This window comes from Eriocheir sinensis, chromosome 38, assembly GCF_024679095.1.
Source record: "Eriocheir sinensis breed Jianghai 21 chromosome 38, ASM2467909v1, whole genome shotgun sequence".
NCBI classification, from domain to species: Eukaryota; Metazoa; Arthropoda; class Malacostraca; order Decapoda; family Varunidae; genus Eriocheir; species Eriocheir sinensis.
The window spans coordinates 4618219-4634050 of record NC_066546.1 but is presented as its reverse complement, the minus strand read 5'-3'; the positions used below and the strand labels follow the sequence as shown (position 1 = coordinate 4634050).

At 38.1% G+C, this 15832-nt stretch overlaps 1 protein-coding gene across 1 annotated transcript in view; it reads right to left on the bottom strand.

The window, feature by feature from the left end:
- Positions 1 to 15832, bottom strand: part of LOC127008554 (neuronal acetylcholine receptor subunit alpha-10-like) — a 104161-nt gene that overhangs the window by 22616 nt on the left and 65713 nt on the right. Inside the window, exons 7-8 of the mRNA XM_050880728.1 lie at positions 11574 to 11760; positions 570 to 685 (exon numbers count right to left, since the gene is read on the bottom strand). Of these exons, the coding sequence (XP_050736685.1) occupies positions 570 to 685; positions 11574 to 11760 (303 nt within the window). The remainder of the gene's footprint in view (positions 1 to 569; positions 686 to 11573; positions 11761 to 15832) is intronic.

Genomic DNA, 15832 nt, shown 5'->3' with positions numbered 1-15832 from the left:
GATCTTTTCCCTTTACTGTTTTCCCCTCGACTTTCTTTTTCATTGCCAAGATTTTACTCTCTTTTTTCTCCCTGCATCATCTTTCATCCCCCAGTCCAACTTGCCTTTCATTTCTCTTTCCTTTCCAACCCCCCTTTTCCCTTTCTTCCTCTAGCATCTTCTCTCTTCCTTTAACCCGTCTTTCCCCTTCCCAATCCCTTTTTTCCTATCATTTCTCTTCCGCTAGCATCCAATCTTCTCCTTTAGTGTATCTTTTTTCAGCTTCTTACTCTCACCATCCCAGCCTCTTTTTCCCCTATCACATTTCTTCCTCTAGCACCCTATCTTCTCCATTAAGCTATCTTTCCCCAAATTCTTTCTCCTTTCCAACCCCTTTTTTCCCATCACATTTCTTCCTCCAGCATCCAATATTGTCCCTTAACACCTTTCAGCTTTTTATCCCTTTTTTTCCCATCGTATTTCTTCTTCCTCCAGCATCCAATCTCTTCCCTTAACCCATCTTTCCCTGGCTTACTTTTTTCCTCTTGTGTTTTCCTCTCCTGTTTTACCTTCATTTTTCCTTGACTCACCTGCTGCCACTCCACCCTGGTCGCCTCTCTCCTGTCCTGCTCCGCCAGCCGCATCTCGTTCTTCTCTATCGTCTGGTACACCTTGTTCAGCACCCTCAGGAACTGCTGCTCGAAGTCTGTTGAGGGAGAGAGAGATAGAGTTAGGAAGGGGTAGAAAGAGAGTAACAATGAGGAAGGGAGGTAAGAGAGAGAGGTGGTAGATAGAAAATGGAGAGTTAGGAAGGGAAGAAGTGAAAGAATGAAGGAAGATAGAGAAGGGAAATAGTTAGGAAGCGTTAGAAGAGAAGCAGAGAGTGAGGGAGGTAAGGGAGAGAGAATGAAGGAAAATAGGGAAGGGAGAAAGTCAAGTAGGAGAGCAGGGGGAAGCAGTGAGGGAGGTAAGTGAGAGAGAAGGAAGATTGAGAAGGGAGTAGGGAGCGTTACGAGGGAGAAGAGGAGAGAGTTGGTAAGGGTTACAGGAAGGGAGACAGTGAGGAATGGAGGTACGTGAGAGAAAATAAAGGGAGATAAATAATGGAGAGGGAGTTAGGGAAGGTTAGGAGGAGAGAAATTGAGAAGGAGGGAGGTGAGAGAAAATGAAGGATCTAACGAAAGAGGAAGGGAGGTAAGGAAGGAATAATAGAGAAAGGGAAGAAGGAAAAGTAAAAAAAAAGAAACTAAATGAGAGAAGAAAGGATGCAGGGAAGAAAGAAGGAAGGAAGGAAGAGCAGGAGGTTAATGAGATAGTGGGAAGGATGTAGAGAAGAATTGAGGAAAGTATAGGAAATGAAGGTTAGAGGGAGGGAAGGAGGCAGGTTGAGAGGGATGGAGGGGGAGGGGTTGTGAGGGAAGGAGGGAAGGGGGCGATAATAAAAGACGTGGTGGTTGTGATGGTGGTGGTAGTGGTGGTGGTGGTGGTGGTGGTAGTGATGGTGTGTGTGTGTGGGGGTGGGGGGTGGGGGGGAGGAAAGGAAAAGGTGAAAATATACTGAAATTCATATATTTTTACTTTTTATTTTTTATTTATTTTTTATTTTAATTTCTTTCTTTCTTTCTTTCTTTCCTTCTTTCTTTCCTTCAATCTGTTCCCCTGCCTTTCTGTACTTTCCATTTATCTATCAATCACTCAGTCAGTAGTCATTTTATCTATCTATTTATTTATGTCTTTACTTCTATGTCATTTATTCTTTCTCTCTTTCTTTCTTTCTCTTTCTCATTTTTTCCCTCTTTCTTTCTCTTCAGTTTATTTATCCATCAATCACTCAGTCATCCGTCATTTTATCTATCTTTTAATCTATCTACTCTATCTATCTATCTGTTTGTATCTATTTATCTATCTATGTGCCTATATATAATTTCATCTATTTGTATGTTTGTCTCTGTCTTTAAATTTATGAGTAGGTAGGCCTATATGATTATCTTTCATTCATATGTTCTTTCCTTCTTCCCTTCTCCAGCTATAACTATTAAGTAAATCTTTGTAAATCGTCTATAGTTTTGTTCTAAATCTTTTCTTCTCTTTATTTTTTACTTATATAATTAATTTTCTTGCTTCCCATATCTCTCTCTCTCTCTCTCTCTCTCTCTCTCTCTCTCTCTCTCTCTCTCAATCTTTCTTTCCCACTCTCTCTCCCCTCTCTCTCTCCCATGCCTCAAATTTTCTACATGCTTGTATCTCTTTGCAGGCGTACATAAAGCTTCAAAAGTTTAATATTTCATCACTAACAACTGTGAAAGGAGAGATAAAAGTTTTACTCTCACTATGAAGTTGGGGAGGGAGGGGAGTGAGGGGAGGAAGGATGGGTTTGAGTTCATGCAGAAGAGAGACAAATTTGGTTCATATTCTTAAACATTTCGACGCCCAAGCATACACATTTGACAAGACATTTCCAGGGGTAGTTTTATGACCTTGGCGGTAGTTTGACCATTCCTCTGTACCGTAAACGTGAAGAAACGACTCACAAGAACCTGATTTATTTCTTCAGTTCATACCCAGCACACTCATTTGGCAAGGCTTTCATAGGAGTTGTAGGCATTTTCAGGAGTAGTTTGATGATCCTGGTGGTAGTTTGACCATTCTTCTGTATCATGAAGGTCAAACAAGACTCATGAAAACCCAATTAATCTCCTTTTCGGCTTTGGAAATAGTTCATGTTCAAGCACACTCATTTGGCAAGGCTTTCATAGGAGTTGCAGGCATTTTTAGGAGCAGTTTTATGATCCTGGTGGTAGTTTGACCATTCTTCTGTATCATGAAGGTCCAAAAAGACTCATGAAAACCCAATTAATCTCCTTTTCGGCCTGTGGAAATAATTAATACCCAGCACACACATTTAACAAGGCTTTCATAGGAGTTATAGGTATTTTCAGGAGTAGTTTTATGATCCTGGGGGTAGTTTGACTATTCTTCTGTATCATGAAGGTCAAACAAGACTCATGAACACCCAATTAATCTCCTTTTCGGCCTTTGGAAATAGTTCATGTTCAAGCACACAAGTTTGGCAAGGCTTTCATAGGAGTTGTAGACATTTCCAGTAGTAGTTTTATGATACTGGGGGTAGTTTGACCATTCTTCTGTGTCATGAAGGTAAAAAAAGACTCATGAAAACCCAGTTAATCTCCTTTTCGGCCTTTGGTAAAAGTTAATAAACAGCACACACATTTAACAAGGCTTTCGTCGAAGTTTTAGGCATTTTCAGGACTAGTTCTATGATCCTGGTGGTAGTTTGACCATTCTTCTGTATCATGAAGGTCAAAAAAGACTCATGAAAACCCAGTTAATCGCCTTTTCGGCCTTTGTAATTAATTAATACTCAAGCACACACAATTCATAAGGTATTCGTAGGAGTTGTAGGCATATCCAATTGGCATTTCTCTGGTGGTAGTTTGACCCTTCTTCTGTACCATGAACGTGAAGGAGACTCATGGGAGCCCAATTTATCTCCTTTTCGGCATTTGGAAGTAGTTGATGTTCGAGCACATACATTTAACAAGGCTTTCATAGGAGTTGTAGGCATTTTCAGAAGTAGTTTTATGATCCTGGCAGTACTTTGACAACATACATTTAACAAGGCTTTCGTAGGAGTTGTAGGCATTTTCAGAAGTAGTTTTATGATCCTGGCGGTACTTTGACAACATACATTTAACAAAGCTTTCGTAGGAGTTGTAGGCATTTTCAGAAGTAGTTTTATGATCCTGGCAGTACTTTGATCATTCCTCTGTACCATGAACGTGACGAGAGACTCATGATAACCCATTTTATCTTCTTTTCTGAACTAGTTGATGTGATAGGCGGAAGCGTTTAAGAATACCGACCAAAGAGTGATGTTGGTTTAGGAGGAAAAGAGAACCATGCTGAGGAATGGCTAGAAAGGTGATGTTTTTTTTTTTTTTTTTACAACAAAGGAAACAGCTCAAGGGCACAAAAAAAGGAAACAATAATAAAAAAAAGCCCGCTACTCGCTGCTCCTAAAAAGTATCAAAAGAGGTGGCCGAAAGAGGGGTCAATTTCGGGAGGAGAGGTGAGGGTGAGTGGTGAAGGTGAGTGGAAGGTTAATTGTCTGCACAGGTGATAAACGAGGCAATGGCGGCGGCGTTAGAGGTCAGGGAAGGTAAATATTATCTGGGTCAATGAGATAAGCAAAATGGGTATAGTGGTTAGCGGGTTTTTTTTTCAGGACGAGCAAAATATAGAAAACGGACATAAATGGTGGACGTTTTTTTTCAGTACGAGCAAAATAGAGAGATAAAAAAATGCAATAGTGGTAGGAGTATTTTTTAGGACGAGAAAAATGCAAAAAAAAAAGACAAAAATAGTGGGCATTTTTTTTAATGACGAGCAAAATACACACACCAAAAAAAAAAGACAAAAATGATGGGCGTTTTTTAAGGACGAGCAAAATATAGAAAAAAAGACAAAAGTAATGGGTGTTTTTTTAAGGACTTGAGCAAAATACAGAAAAAGGTATAAAGTAATGGGTGTTTTTTTAAGGACTTGAGCAAAATACAGAAAAAGGTATAAAGTAGTGGGTGTTTTTTTTTAAGGACGAGCAAAATACAGAAAAAGGTATAAAGTAGTGGGTGTTTTTTTTAAGGACGAGCAAAATACAGAAAAAGGTATAAAGTAGTGGGTGTTTTTTTTAAGGACGAGCAAAATACAGAAAAAGGTATAAAGTAGTGGGTGTTTTTTTTAAGGACGAGCAAAATACAGAAAAAGGTATAAAGTAGTGGGTGTTTTTTTTAAGGACGAGCAAAATACAGAAAAAGGTATAAAGTAGTGGGTGTTTTTTTAAGGACTTGAGCAAAATACAGAAAAAAAGGGAAAGTAGTGGGTTGTTTTTTTAAGGACTTGAGCAAAATACAGAAAAAAAGGTATAAAGTAGTGGGTTGTTTTTTTAAGGACGAGCAAAATACAGAAAAAAAGGGAAAGTAGTGGGTGTTTTTTTAAGGGCTTGAGTAAAATACAGAAAAAAAGGGAAAGTAGTGGGTTGTTTTTTTAAGGACGAGGAAAATACAGAAAAAGGTATAAAGTAGTGGGTGTTTTTTTTAAGGACGAGCAAAATACAGAAAAAAGGTATAAAGTATTGGGTGTTTTTTTAAGGACGAGGAAAATACAGAAAAAGGTGTAAAGTAGTGGGTGTTTTTTTAAGGACGAGCCAAATACAGAAAAAAGTATAAAGTAGTGGGTGTTTTTTTTAAGGACGAGCAAAATACAGAAAAAGGTAAAGTAGTGGGTGTTTTTTTTAAGGACGAGCAAAATACAGAAAAAGGTATAAAGTAGTGGGTGTTTTTTTTAAGGACGAGCAAAATACAGAAAAAAGGTATAAAGTAGTGGGTGTTTTTTTAAGGACGAGCAAAATACAGAAAAAAAAGTATCAAGTAGTCTTTTTTTTTATAAGGACGAGGAAAAAACAGAAAAAAGGTATCAAGTAGTTTTTTTTTTTTAAAGACGAGCAAAATACAGAAAAAAAGTATCAAGTAGTTTTTTTTTTTAAGGACGAGGAAAATACAAAAAAAAAAAGGAAAATTAGTGGGTGTTTTTTTTTAAGGACGAGCAAAATACAGAAAAAAAGGTAAAATTAGTGGGTGTTTTTTTAAGGACTTGAGGTTAATTGTCTACACAGGTGATAAATGAGGCAATGGCGGCGGCGTTAGAGGTCAGGGAAGGTACAGAAAAAAGCCAAAAATGGTTCTCGTACTTTTTCAGGACGAGCAAAATACAAAAAAAAAAAAAAAGAAAAGAAAATGCAAATGTTTTTATTTTTTATTTTTAGGACGATAAAAAAAAGGCAAAAGTAATATGCGTTGTTTTTGCAAGACGAGCAAAATACAGAAAAGAAAGACAAAAGTGGTGGGCCTTTTCTTAAGGAGAGCAAAATACAGAAAAAAATGAAAAGGATGGTGGACGTATTTTTTTTTAAGGAGAAAAAAAATGGATGGTGGGCGTGTTTTTTTTAAGGACGAACAAAATACAGAAGAAAGACAAAAGTGGTGGGCGTAGTTTTTTAAGTTGAGCAAAATACAGAAAAAAAATGAAAAGGATGGTAGGTGTATTTTTTAAGAAGAGCAAAATATAGAAAAAAATGAAAAGGATGGTAGGTGTATTTTTTAAGAAGAGCAAATTACAGAAAAAAATGAAAAGGTGTAGGTGGGCGTGTTTTTAAGAAGATCAAAATATAGAAAAAAATGAAAAGGATGGTAGGTGTATTTTTTAAGAAGAGCAAAATATAGAAAAAAATGAAAAGGATGGTGGGCGTGTTTTTAAGAAGATCAAAATATAGAAAAAAATGAAAAGGATGGTGGGCGTGTTTTTAAGAAGATCAAAATATAGAAAAAAATGAAAAGGTTTAAGTTGAGCAAAAAAACAAAAAAATGAAAAGGATGGTGGGTGATTTTTTTAAAGAGCAAAATACAGAAAAAAGTAAAAGGATGGTGGGCGTATTTTTTTTTTAGGATGAACAAAATACAGAAAAAACACAAAAGTGGTGGGCGAAGTTTTTTAAATTGAGCAAAATACAGAAAAAAAGAAAAGGATGGTGGGTGTATTTTTTAAGGAGAGCAAAATACAGAAAAAAAATTAAAAGGATGATGGGCGTATTTTTTTAAGGACGAACAAAATAGAGAAAAATGCACAAGTAATCGCCGGTTTTTTTCAAGATGTACAAAATAAAGAAGAAAAAGGCAAGTGGTGTTTTTTTCATGATGAGCTAACTACAGAACAAAATGCAAAAGTGGGGGACGTATTTTTTTCAGGACTTGAGCAAAATACAGAAAAAAAGCAAAAGTGACACATTTACACTTACACATTTACACTGACACATTTATACTTACACATTTACACTGACACATTTATACTTACATATTTACACTGACACATTAACACTTACACATTTACACTGACACATTAACACTTACACATTTACACTGACGCATTAACACTTACACATTTACACTGACACATTTATACTTACATATTTACACTGACACATTAACACTTACACATTTACACTGACACATTAACACTTACACATTTACACTGACACATTAACACTTACACATTTACACTTACACATTTACACTGACACATTAACACTTACACATTTACACTGACACATTAACACTTACACATTTACACTGACACATTTATACCTACATATTTACACTGACACATTAACACTTACACATTTACACTGACACATTTACACTTACACATTTACACTGACACATTTATACTTACATATTTACACTGGCACATAAACACTGACACATTAACACTTACACATTTACACTGACACATTTATACCTACATATTTACACTGACACATTAACACTTACACATTTACACTGACACATTTATACCTACATATTTACACTGACACATTAACACTTACACATTTACACTGACACATTAACACTTACACATTTACACTGACACATTAACACTTACATATTTACACTGACACATTTATACCTACATATTTACACTAAAACATTAACACTTACACATTTACACTTACACATTTACACTTACACATTTACACTGACACATTAACACTTACATATTTACACTGACACATTTACACTGACACATTTACACTGACACATTAACACTTACACATTTACACTGACACATTAACACATACACATTTACACTGACACATTTATACCTACATATTTACACTGACACATTAACACTTACACATTTACACTGACACATTAACACTTACACATTTACACTGACACATTAACACATACACATTTACACTGACACATTTATACCTACATATTTACACTGACACATTAACACTTACACATTTACACTGACACATTAACACATACACATTTACACTGACACATTTATACCTACATATTTACACTGACACATTAACACTTACACATTTACACTGACACATTAACACATACACATTTACACTGACACATTTATACCTACATATTTACACTGACACATTTACACTGACACATTTACACTGACACATTAACACTTACACATTTACACTGACACATTAACACATACACATTTACACTGACACATTTATACCTACATATTTACACTGACACATTAACACTTACACATTTACACTGACACTGACACATTTATACCTACATATTTACACTGACACATTTACACTGACACATTTACACTGACACATTTACACTGACACATTTACACTGACACATTTATACCTACATATTTACACTGACACATTTACACTGACACATTTACACTGACACATTTACACTGACACATTTATACCTACATATTTACACTGACACATTTACACTGACACATTTACACTGACACATTTATACCTACATATTTACACTGACACATTTACACTGACACATTTACACTGACACATTTACACTGACACATTTACACTGACACATTTACACTGACACATTTATACCTACATATTTACACTGACACATTTACACTGACACATTTACACTGACACATTTACACTGACACATTTACACTGACACATTTACACTGACACATTTACACTGACACATTTATACCTACATATTTACACTGACACATTTACACTGACACATTTATACCTACACATTTACACTGACACATTTACACTGACACATTTACACTGACACATTTACACTGACACATTTACACTGACACATTTATACCTACATATTTACACTGACACATTTACACTGACACATTTACACTGACACATCTACACTGACACATTTACACTGACACATTTATACCTACATATTTACACTGACACATTTACACTGACATATTTACACTGACACATTTACACTGACACATTTATACCTACATATTTACACTGACACATTTACACTGACACATTTACACTGACACATTTACACTGACACATTTACACTGACACATTTACACTTATACATCTAGAGAAAAAGAAAGCGAACATAACACGGTGCATGTGGCAAGTGAGGTAAAAGCATATTTGCGTTGCGTGGAGGAAACCTAATATACCTTTGTTGATGAGGCAAACAGAGAAGGTTGGAATGTGAGAGAGATAAATATTTGCCACCTGAGAACACAAATAAACACACATAAAAGAAGGCGAACTAATTAAAACATGGACACGCGAGACAGCTGACAAATGAGAAACACGTCTTATAATCGAGCAAAAAAACCCTAATCGGTACAAGGTTACGATAATTAGGAAGATGATGACAAATGCGGGAGATCATAACAAGACTGTTATCAGATACTTCCAAGGGCGTGAAAACAGAAAAAAAAGCATAAAAGAGTTGTATAAGACGGAGCAGATGATAAATGCGATATATCATAACAAGACCAGAGTATCTTGTAATTAGACGGTTGCAAAAAACAGACAAATGACAGAAAAAAAGGTACAAAAAAGGTAAAAAGAAAGTATTGACGGTAAACAACCAATGAAATCAAGGTTGTGCAAGAAAGATATCTCGTGAGACTGTCAGATAAATAAATAATTACAAGGTCAGAAAACATCGAAAAAGCTATAAAAAAAAGGAAATATAGAAAACACAAGTCAATTAAATCATACAAGACGAGTAACAGGTGAAAAACAAGACAGATCATAACAAGACCAAACTGTCTAATTATGTGAAGGTCGCAAAAAACGGACATGAGACAAAAAAAAAAAAGCAAGTAAAAGACAAAGCGGTGCAAGAAAGAAAAGATGCGAGAAAGTTGTCAGATCAAAACAAGACCAAAACATCCGATAAATACGAAAATTGAAACATTGAAAAAACATATTAAAAAGAAAGGGAAATGTGGACAGAAAGCAAACCAATCAAACCAAGGCAACACAAGACTGAACAGGTGATAAACGCTTCAGCAAAAACAACACATCCAATAATTACAAGCTCACAGAAAGACTAAACAAAAAAGCAAAGAAACCGTTGATAGATAATGCAAGTAAATTAACGAAAAGGTGGACAAGACATTTAACAGGTGTAAAGACTGACATTTACCTGAATTCTGAAGAGGAGAGGAAGGGAGAGAGGAAGGAAAATTTGTAGCTGGGTAGGAGAGAGAGAGAGAGAGAGAGAGAGAGAGGAGGGAATGAATGAAGGTAGGATGGAAGGAAGGAGAGAAGGAAGGAAGGAAGGGAGGAAGGAAGGAAAGTTTGTAGCGTGGGCAGGAAAGAGAGAGAGAGAGGAAGGGAGGGAGGAAGGATGGAGGGAATGAATGAAGGTTGGATGGAAGGAAGGAGAGAGGGAAAGAAGGAAGGGAGGAAGGAAGGAAAAGGGAAGACAGGAAGGAAGAGAAAACTTAGACAATGGAAAAAAAGAAGGAAGAGAAAATATAGACAAAGCAAACAAATTAGCCCGAAGGTGTACGAGACAGGTGTCAAGGAAGGAAATAAGTTAGAGAAGGAAGGAGAAAAGGAAATGGAAGCTAGGAAGAGAAATAAAGAGGTGAAACAGATAGAAATTAGCGAGTGTGGGAGCCAGGAGAGAAAGAAGGAAGGAAGGAAGAAAAGTTAAAATAAAGGAGAGATGAGAAGGAGAGATGGCAGGATGAACGATTGAATGAATGAATGAAGGGAAGATAAATGAGAGAAAGGGAGAAGAAGAGGGAGATGACTCTAGATAAATAAAGAAAGAAGAGTGAGAGCCAGGAAAGAAAGCAGGAAGGAAAAAGAAAAAAAATGAAATAAGGGATAAAAGAGAGAGAGAGAGAGAGAGAGAGAGAGAGAGAAGAGGGTTTGACGAATGAATGAATGAAGGATGAAAGAAAAGATAAATGAGAGAAAGGAAGGAAGAAGGAAAGGGAGAGAAGCAGTGAGGGAGGGAGATAAGAGAAAGAGAATTAAGGAAGATAGAGAAGGGAGGGAGTTAGGAAGGATTACAAGGGAGAAAAGAAGGGAGGAGAGAAGAGAGGGAGAAGAGAAGGAGAGAGCTGGGAAGGGGTACAAGGGAGAAAAGAAGGGAGGAGAGAAGAGAGGGAGAAGAGAGGGAGAGAGTTGGGAAGGGTTACAAGGGAGAAAAGAAAGGAGAAGAGAAGGAGAGAGTTGGGAAGGGTTACACGGGAGAACAGAAGGGAGGAGAGAGAGAGAGAGAGTGACCCTGAGAGAGTTGGGAAGGGTTACAAGGGAGAAAAGAAGGGAGGAGAGGAGAGAGAGAGAGAAGAGGAGAGAGTTGGGAAGGGATACAAGGGAGAACAGAAGGTAGCAGAAAAGGGAGGGAGAAGAGAAGGAGAGAGTTGGGAAGGGTTACAAGGGAGAAAGGAAGTGAGGGAGAAGAGAAGGAGAGAGTTGGGAAGGGTTACAAGGGAGAAAAGAAGGTAGGAGAAGAGAAGGAGAGAGTTGGGAAGGGTTACAAGGGAGAGAGGAAGTGAGGGAGAAGAGGAGAGAGTCAGAAAGGTTACAATGAGAGAAGCAGTGAGGGAGGGAGGTAAGTGAAATAGAATAGAGAATGTGAAAGAGAAAATATATAAAAAAAAACCATATTGAAGAACGTGAGCGAGTGAGTGAGCCAGTAAGAGATGACATAAAGAACGACACATACCTGAGTTCTGTGCCTGCGTGGGCGTGGGTGGCGTGGGCGCGGTGCAGTCGAAGCCGTGGGGGGCGTGGCGGCGCGGGTTGAACTTCGGGGACACGTTGAAGAGGTCCACGTTGTCCACCTCCGTCACGTGGTACTTCTCGGCGCTCAGCAGGGGGTCAAGGCGCACCCCTAACTCTGCCCGCAGGTCCTGAGAGCGGGGGACGAGGTGAGAGGGAGGGAGGGAAGGAGAAAGAAATGAAGGAAAATTTAAAGCGTGGAATGGAGAGAGAGAGAGAGAGAGAGAGAGAGAGAGAGAGAGAGAGAGAGAGAGATGAAGGAAAGTTTAAAGCGTGGAATGGAAGAGAGAGAGGAAGGAAGGAGGAGGAGGGATGAAGGAAGGAAGGAAGAAAGGAAAGGAAGGAAGGAAGGAAGGAAGAAAGACAGGAAGGAAGGAAGGAAGGAAGAGAGAGAGAGAGAGAGAGAGAGAGAGAGAGAGAGAGAGAGAGAGATTTACATAGATTTACATAGAAAATCAGACCACACAGACCCCATGGTCCAGACTTGGTGGTCTGTCCTTAAACCTCAGTGATTTTACATTAATCAGAAGACTCCAAAACGTTGCATTTCTACTCTAGTTGATAATAAGTTGAAGGAAGTGACGGTCGAGCTTATTTTTGAAGGAGTCAATCGTGTTACACTGGACCACTGATGATGGGAGCTTATTCCATTCTCGCACTACAACGTTGGTGAAAAAAAATTTGGTGCAGTCTGAATTTACTTGTCTACATCTGAGTTTTACGCCATTGTTCCTCGTTCGCAAAGTGTCATCGATCATAAACAATGTTGATCTGTCCACATTCGTGAAACCATTAAGTATTTTAAAACATTCGATCAGTTTTCCTCGGAGGCGACGTTTCTCAAGAGAGAACATGTTAAGGGTAGAAAGCCTTTCTTCGTAGGATTTGTTGCGCAAGGAAGGGATAATTTTCGTTGCCCGACGCTGAACACCTTCTAATTTAGCAATATCCTTTGCATGGTGGGGAGACCAAAACTGTACCGCATATTCCAGGTGGGGTCTGACTAAACTAAAGAGAGAGAGAGAGAGAGAGAGAGAGAGAGAGAGAGAGAGACCCTGTGTGTGCGTGTGTGTGTGTGTGTGTGTGTGTGTGTGTGTGTGTGTGTCGTCTTTCCGTTCTCCCTCGTCCATTATAAACAGTTTGTGCTTTCATTTTCTCTATATTTTCCTTTCCATTTATCTCGGTCAAATTTTCTCTCTCTCTCTCTCTCTCTCTCTCTCTCTCTCTCTCTCTCTCTCTCTCTCTCTCTCTCTCTCTCTCTCTCTCTCTCTCTCTCTCTCTCTCTCTCTCTCTCTCTCTCTCTCTCACCCATATACGTTCCTGCAGCTTTATTTATTTATTTATTTACTTACATTTTTCCGTATCATTTAATATTCGACAACGAATTTGTTAACGGATTAGTGAATTCATGCATTAACAAATTAATTCCCTTCCTTTCTCCTTTCTTTTCCACCTTCTCCTTTCCTCTCTTTTACCTTTCCTTTTCTTCCCTTTCGTTTCCTTTCCCATCCAACCCCTCCTTCCCTTTCATTTTCTGTCATCTGATTTCATTCCTCTTCTTTCTTTTTCCTTTTCTTTCATTTCATTTCGTTCCCTTTCCTTTCCTTTTTTTTCTTTCCTTTCCCTTCGTTTCCTATTCTTTCCTTTTCTTTCCCTTCCCTTCCCTTCCCTTTCCTTTCCTTTCTTTTCTTTTCTTTTCTTTTCTTCTCTTTTCTTTTCTTTTCTTTTCCTTTCCTTTCTTTTCCTTTCCTTTCTTTTCCTTTCCTTTCCTTTCCTTTCCTTTCCTCCCATTCCATTCCTTTCCCTTCCCTTCCCTTCCCTTCCTTTCCTTTCCTTTCCTTTCCTTTCCTTTCCTTTTCTTTCTCTTCCCTTCCTTTCCTTTCCCTTCCCTTCCTTTCCCTTCCATCCCTTCCCTTCCTTTCCCTTCCATCCCTTTTCTTTCCTTTCTTTTCCTTTCCTTTCCTTTCCTTTCCTCTCCTCTCCTCTTACCTTCTATTCCCCTCGTAGTCCTGTCACAACCCTTCCCCTATTATGATCTGCCCACCCCTTCTTATTCCCCTTCCCTTCTCTTCTCCCTTTCTCTCATTTGCCCAACCCTTCACCCCGCGGCCCACATTCATCTTATCAACCTTTTGCCATAGGGACAGCTCCACAAATTAAGGGGAAGGCCTCTAGTCCACCCCGCAGCTGTGGTTTAATGTTGGTTTAGTTCGCCCTCTAAATCACTCTTGTGTTTGTTGATAGCCCTCCGTTCCTTATTTTTCTCACTTTTTCTGTATTTTTTCGTCTTTTATAAATTAAGGGGAGGTCTCTAGTCTACCCTGCAGCTGTGGTTTATGTTGGTTTAGTTTGCCCTCTAAATCTACCCTTTGTTTGTTGATAGCCTTGTCTTTATTTTCCCTCGATTTGTCTTTTTATTTATTCTTCTGTGATTCATACTATTTTTATTTATTTTCATTGTTTGTATTTTGTATTTTGTTTCCTATCTTTTTCCTTCTTCCTATATTTATGTCCTCGTTTAGCTCCCCTTTTTTTTTCGCTTTCAATAAAATATTTCTCTTCCTTTCTTTGTTTCCTTTCTTTCATACCTTCTAACTTATTTTTCTTCCTTCATTTTTTTTCCTATTCTTTTCATCATCCCACATCACTTATTTTTAGTAGTTGTTGTAGTCAGAGAAAATCACACACCCCAGCTCGAACTCGTTTCTCTACTATTACATTTCTCCTCTTCTCTGTGGGCGTAGTCTATACATGTTTACAGTGTGCTAGGAAATTATATCAGATGTGTTTGTTTATATATCCAATCCATCTCGTAGTATATGGCAGCTACACACTTCAGACTACTCTTCCACATAAAAACATAAGAGCATAGAGTCTGCAAAATGTCGGTAGGCATATGCAAGGTATCTCCTGTGAAACTAACCCCACCCAACATCACTATCCATGAATTTAACTAATCATTTTTTGAGTGTGTCTATGGTATTGACACTCACTATGGCTGCCAAGCCTGTTCCACTCATCCACCACTCTGTTGGTAAACCAATTCTTTTCTATGTCCTTGTTGAATCGGAATTTATTCGACTTAACCCGTTACTACGTGTCCTACCTGGTTCTCTACGTGTCTTTTGGCCATTTCTCCTGTTTGCTTTTGCAGGAGCAGCGATTGGCCGGATTTTTTGCTTTTCTTTGTTTTTTGCCCTTGAGCTGTTGACTTTCCTGTAAAAAAAAGAAGGGATCCACTGCTTCGTTAGTTTTTAGCAGCCATTATAAAATCCTCGTGCCTGTCGTCTCGTTACTCCCCCAGGAAGCAATTAGACACGTTTTACCTCCTGAAGTGTGAGACGTAACTTCAAAACTGAAATGGCATCGGTAGTAAATTTTATAGGTGCTGAGTGGCCTCGAAAGCCCAGTGAAAGTGTAGAGTAGTATGCTTGCTCTGATATTGCACTCTGAACTGTATCTCGGGGACTGGGGAGGGGGGGGTGGCATGAAGGAGTAAGAAGAGTGAAGGATTAAGAGTTACCCAAGTATGAAGATATTCAACTCACCGATTTTCTACTCTCGCTGATACATATAATGTCCAACTTCCTGAAGTAAGAGGTGACCAGCATCTTATATATTTTTTTCATCATTTTCACCGGGTAACTATGCAACAGCCTTATTTCCTCCTTCTTATGACTTGAACGCTTTCATTAGGTAAATATCGACACATGAAATTTAAATTGTTTATTCTTCTGGTTTCCTCTGTTATGATTTTGCCGGGACAGTGGTTTTGCGATGGTTCTTCTGGTTTGATTTGCTCCTGATTGCCTCCTTTGATATTTATAAAAAAAATAGAGACGGAGACGCGCGGCTCATAGGATGCTCCCCTCCAGGCCAGCCCCGTTGACGCGCGCTGCATCGTGGGCGGGGTCGAGTGTTGGTATTGTCGATTTTTTTACTTCAAAACATTACATATATTATTTCCTGCAGGTCACGGAATTTTTTTAACCTTGTGGATTGACCTTTTCTTTTTACCTCTTATTATTTTGTTCGTATTAATTTAATTTGAAAATACTGAATGTAATACTGTTCTGCAGTAGAAACCTGAACTAGCAGTTACTTTTTGTTAAGTTGTCTAAAATATATTTCTGTTTAAAATAATATATAAATGTAGATAACTTTCCAGTTTGCTCCTCTTCACCCCATTTTTATATTGATATG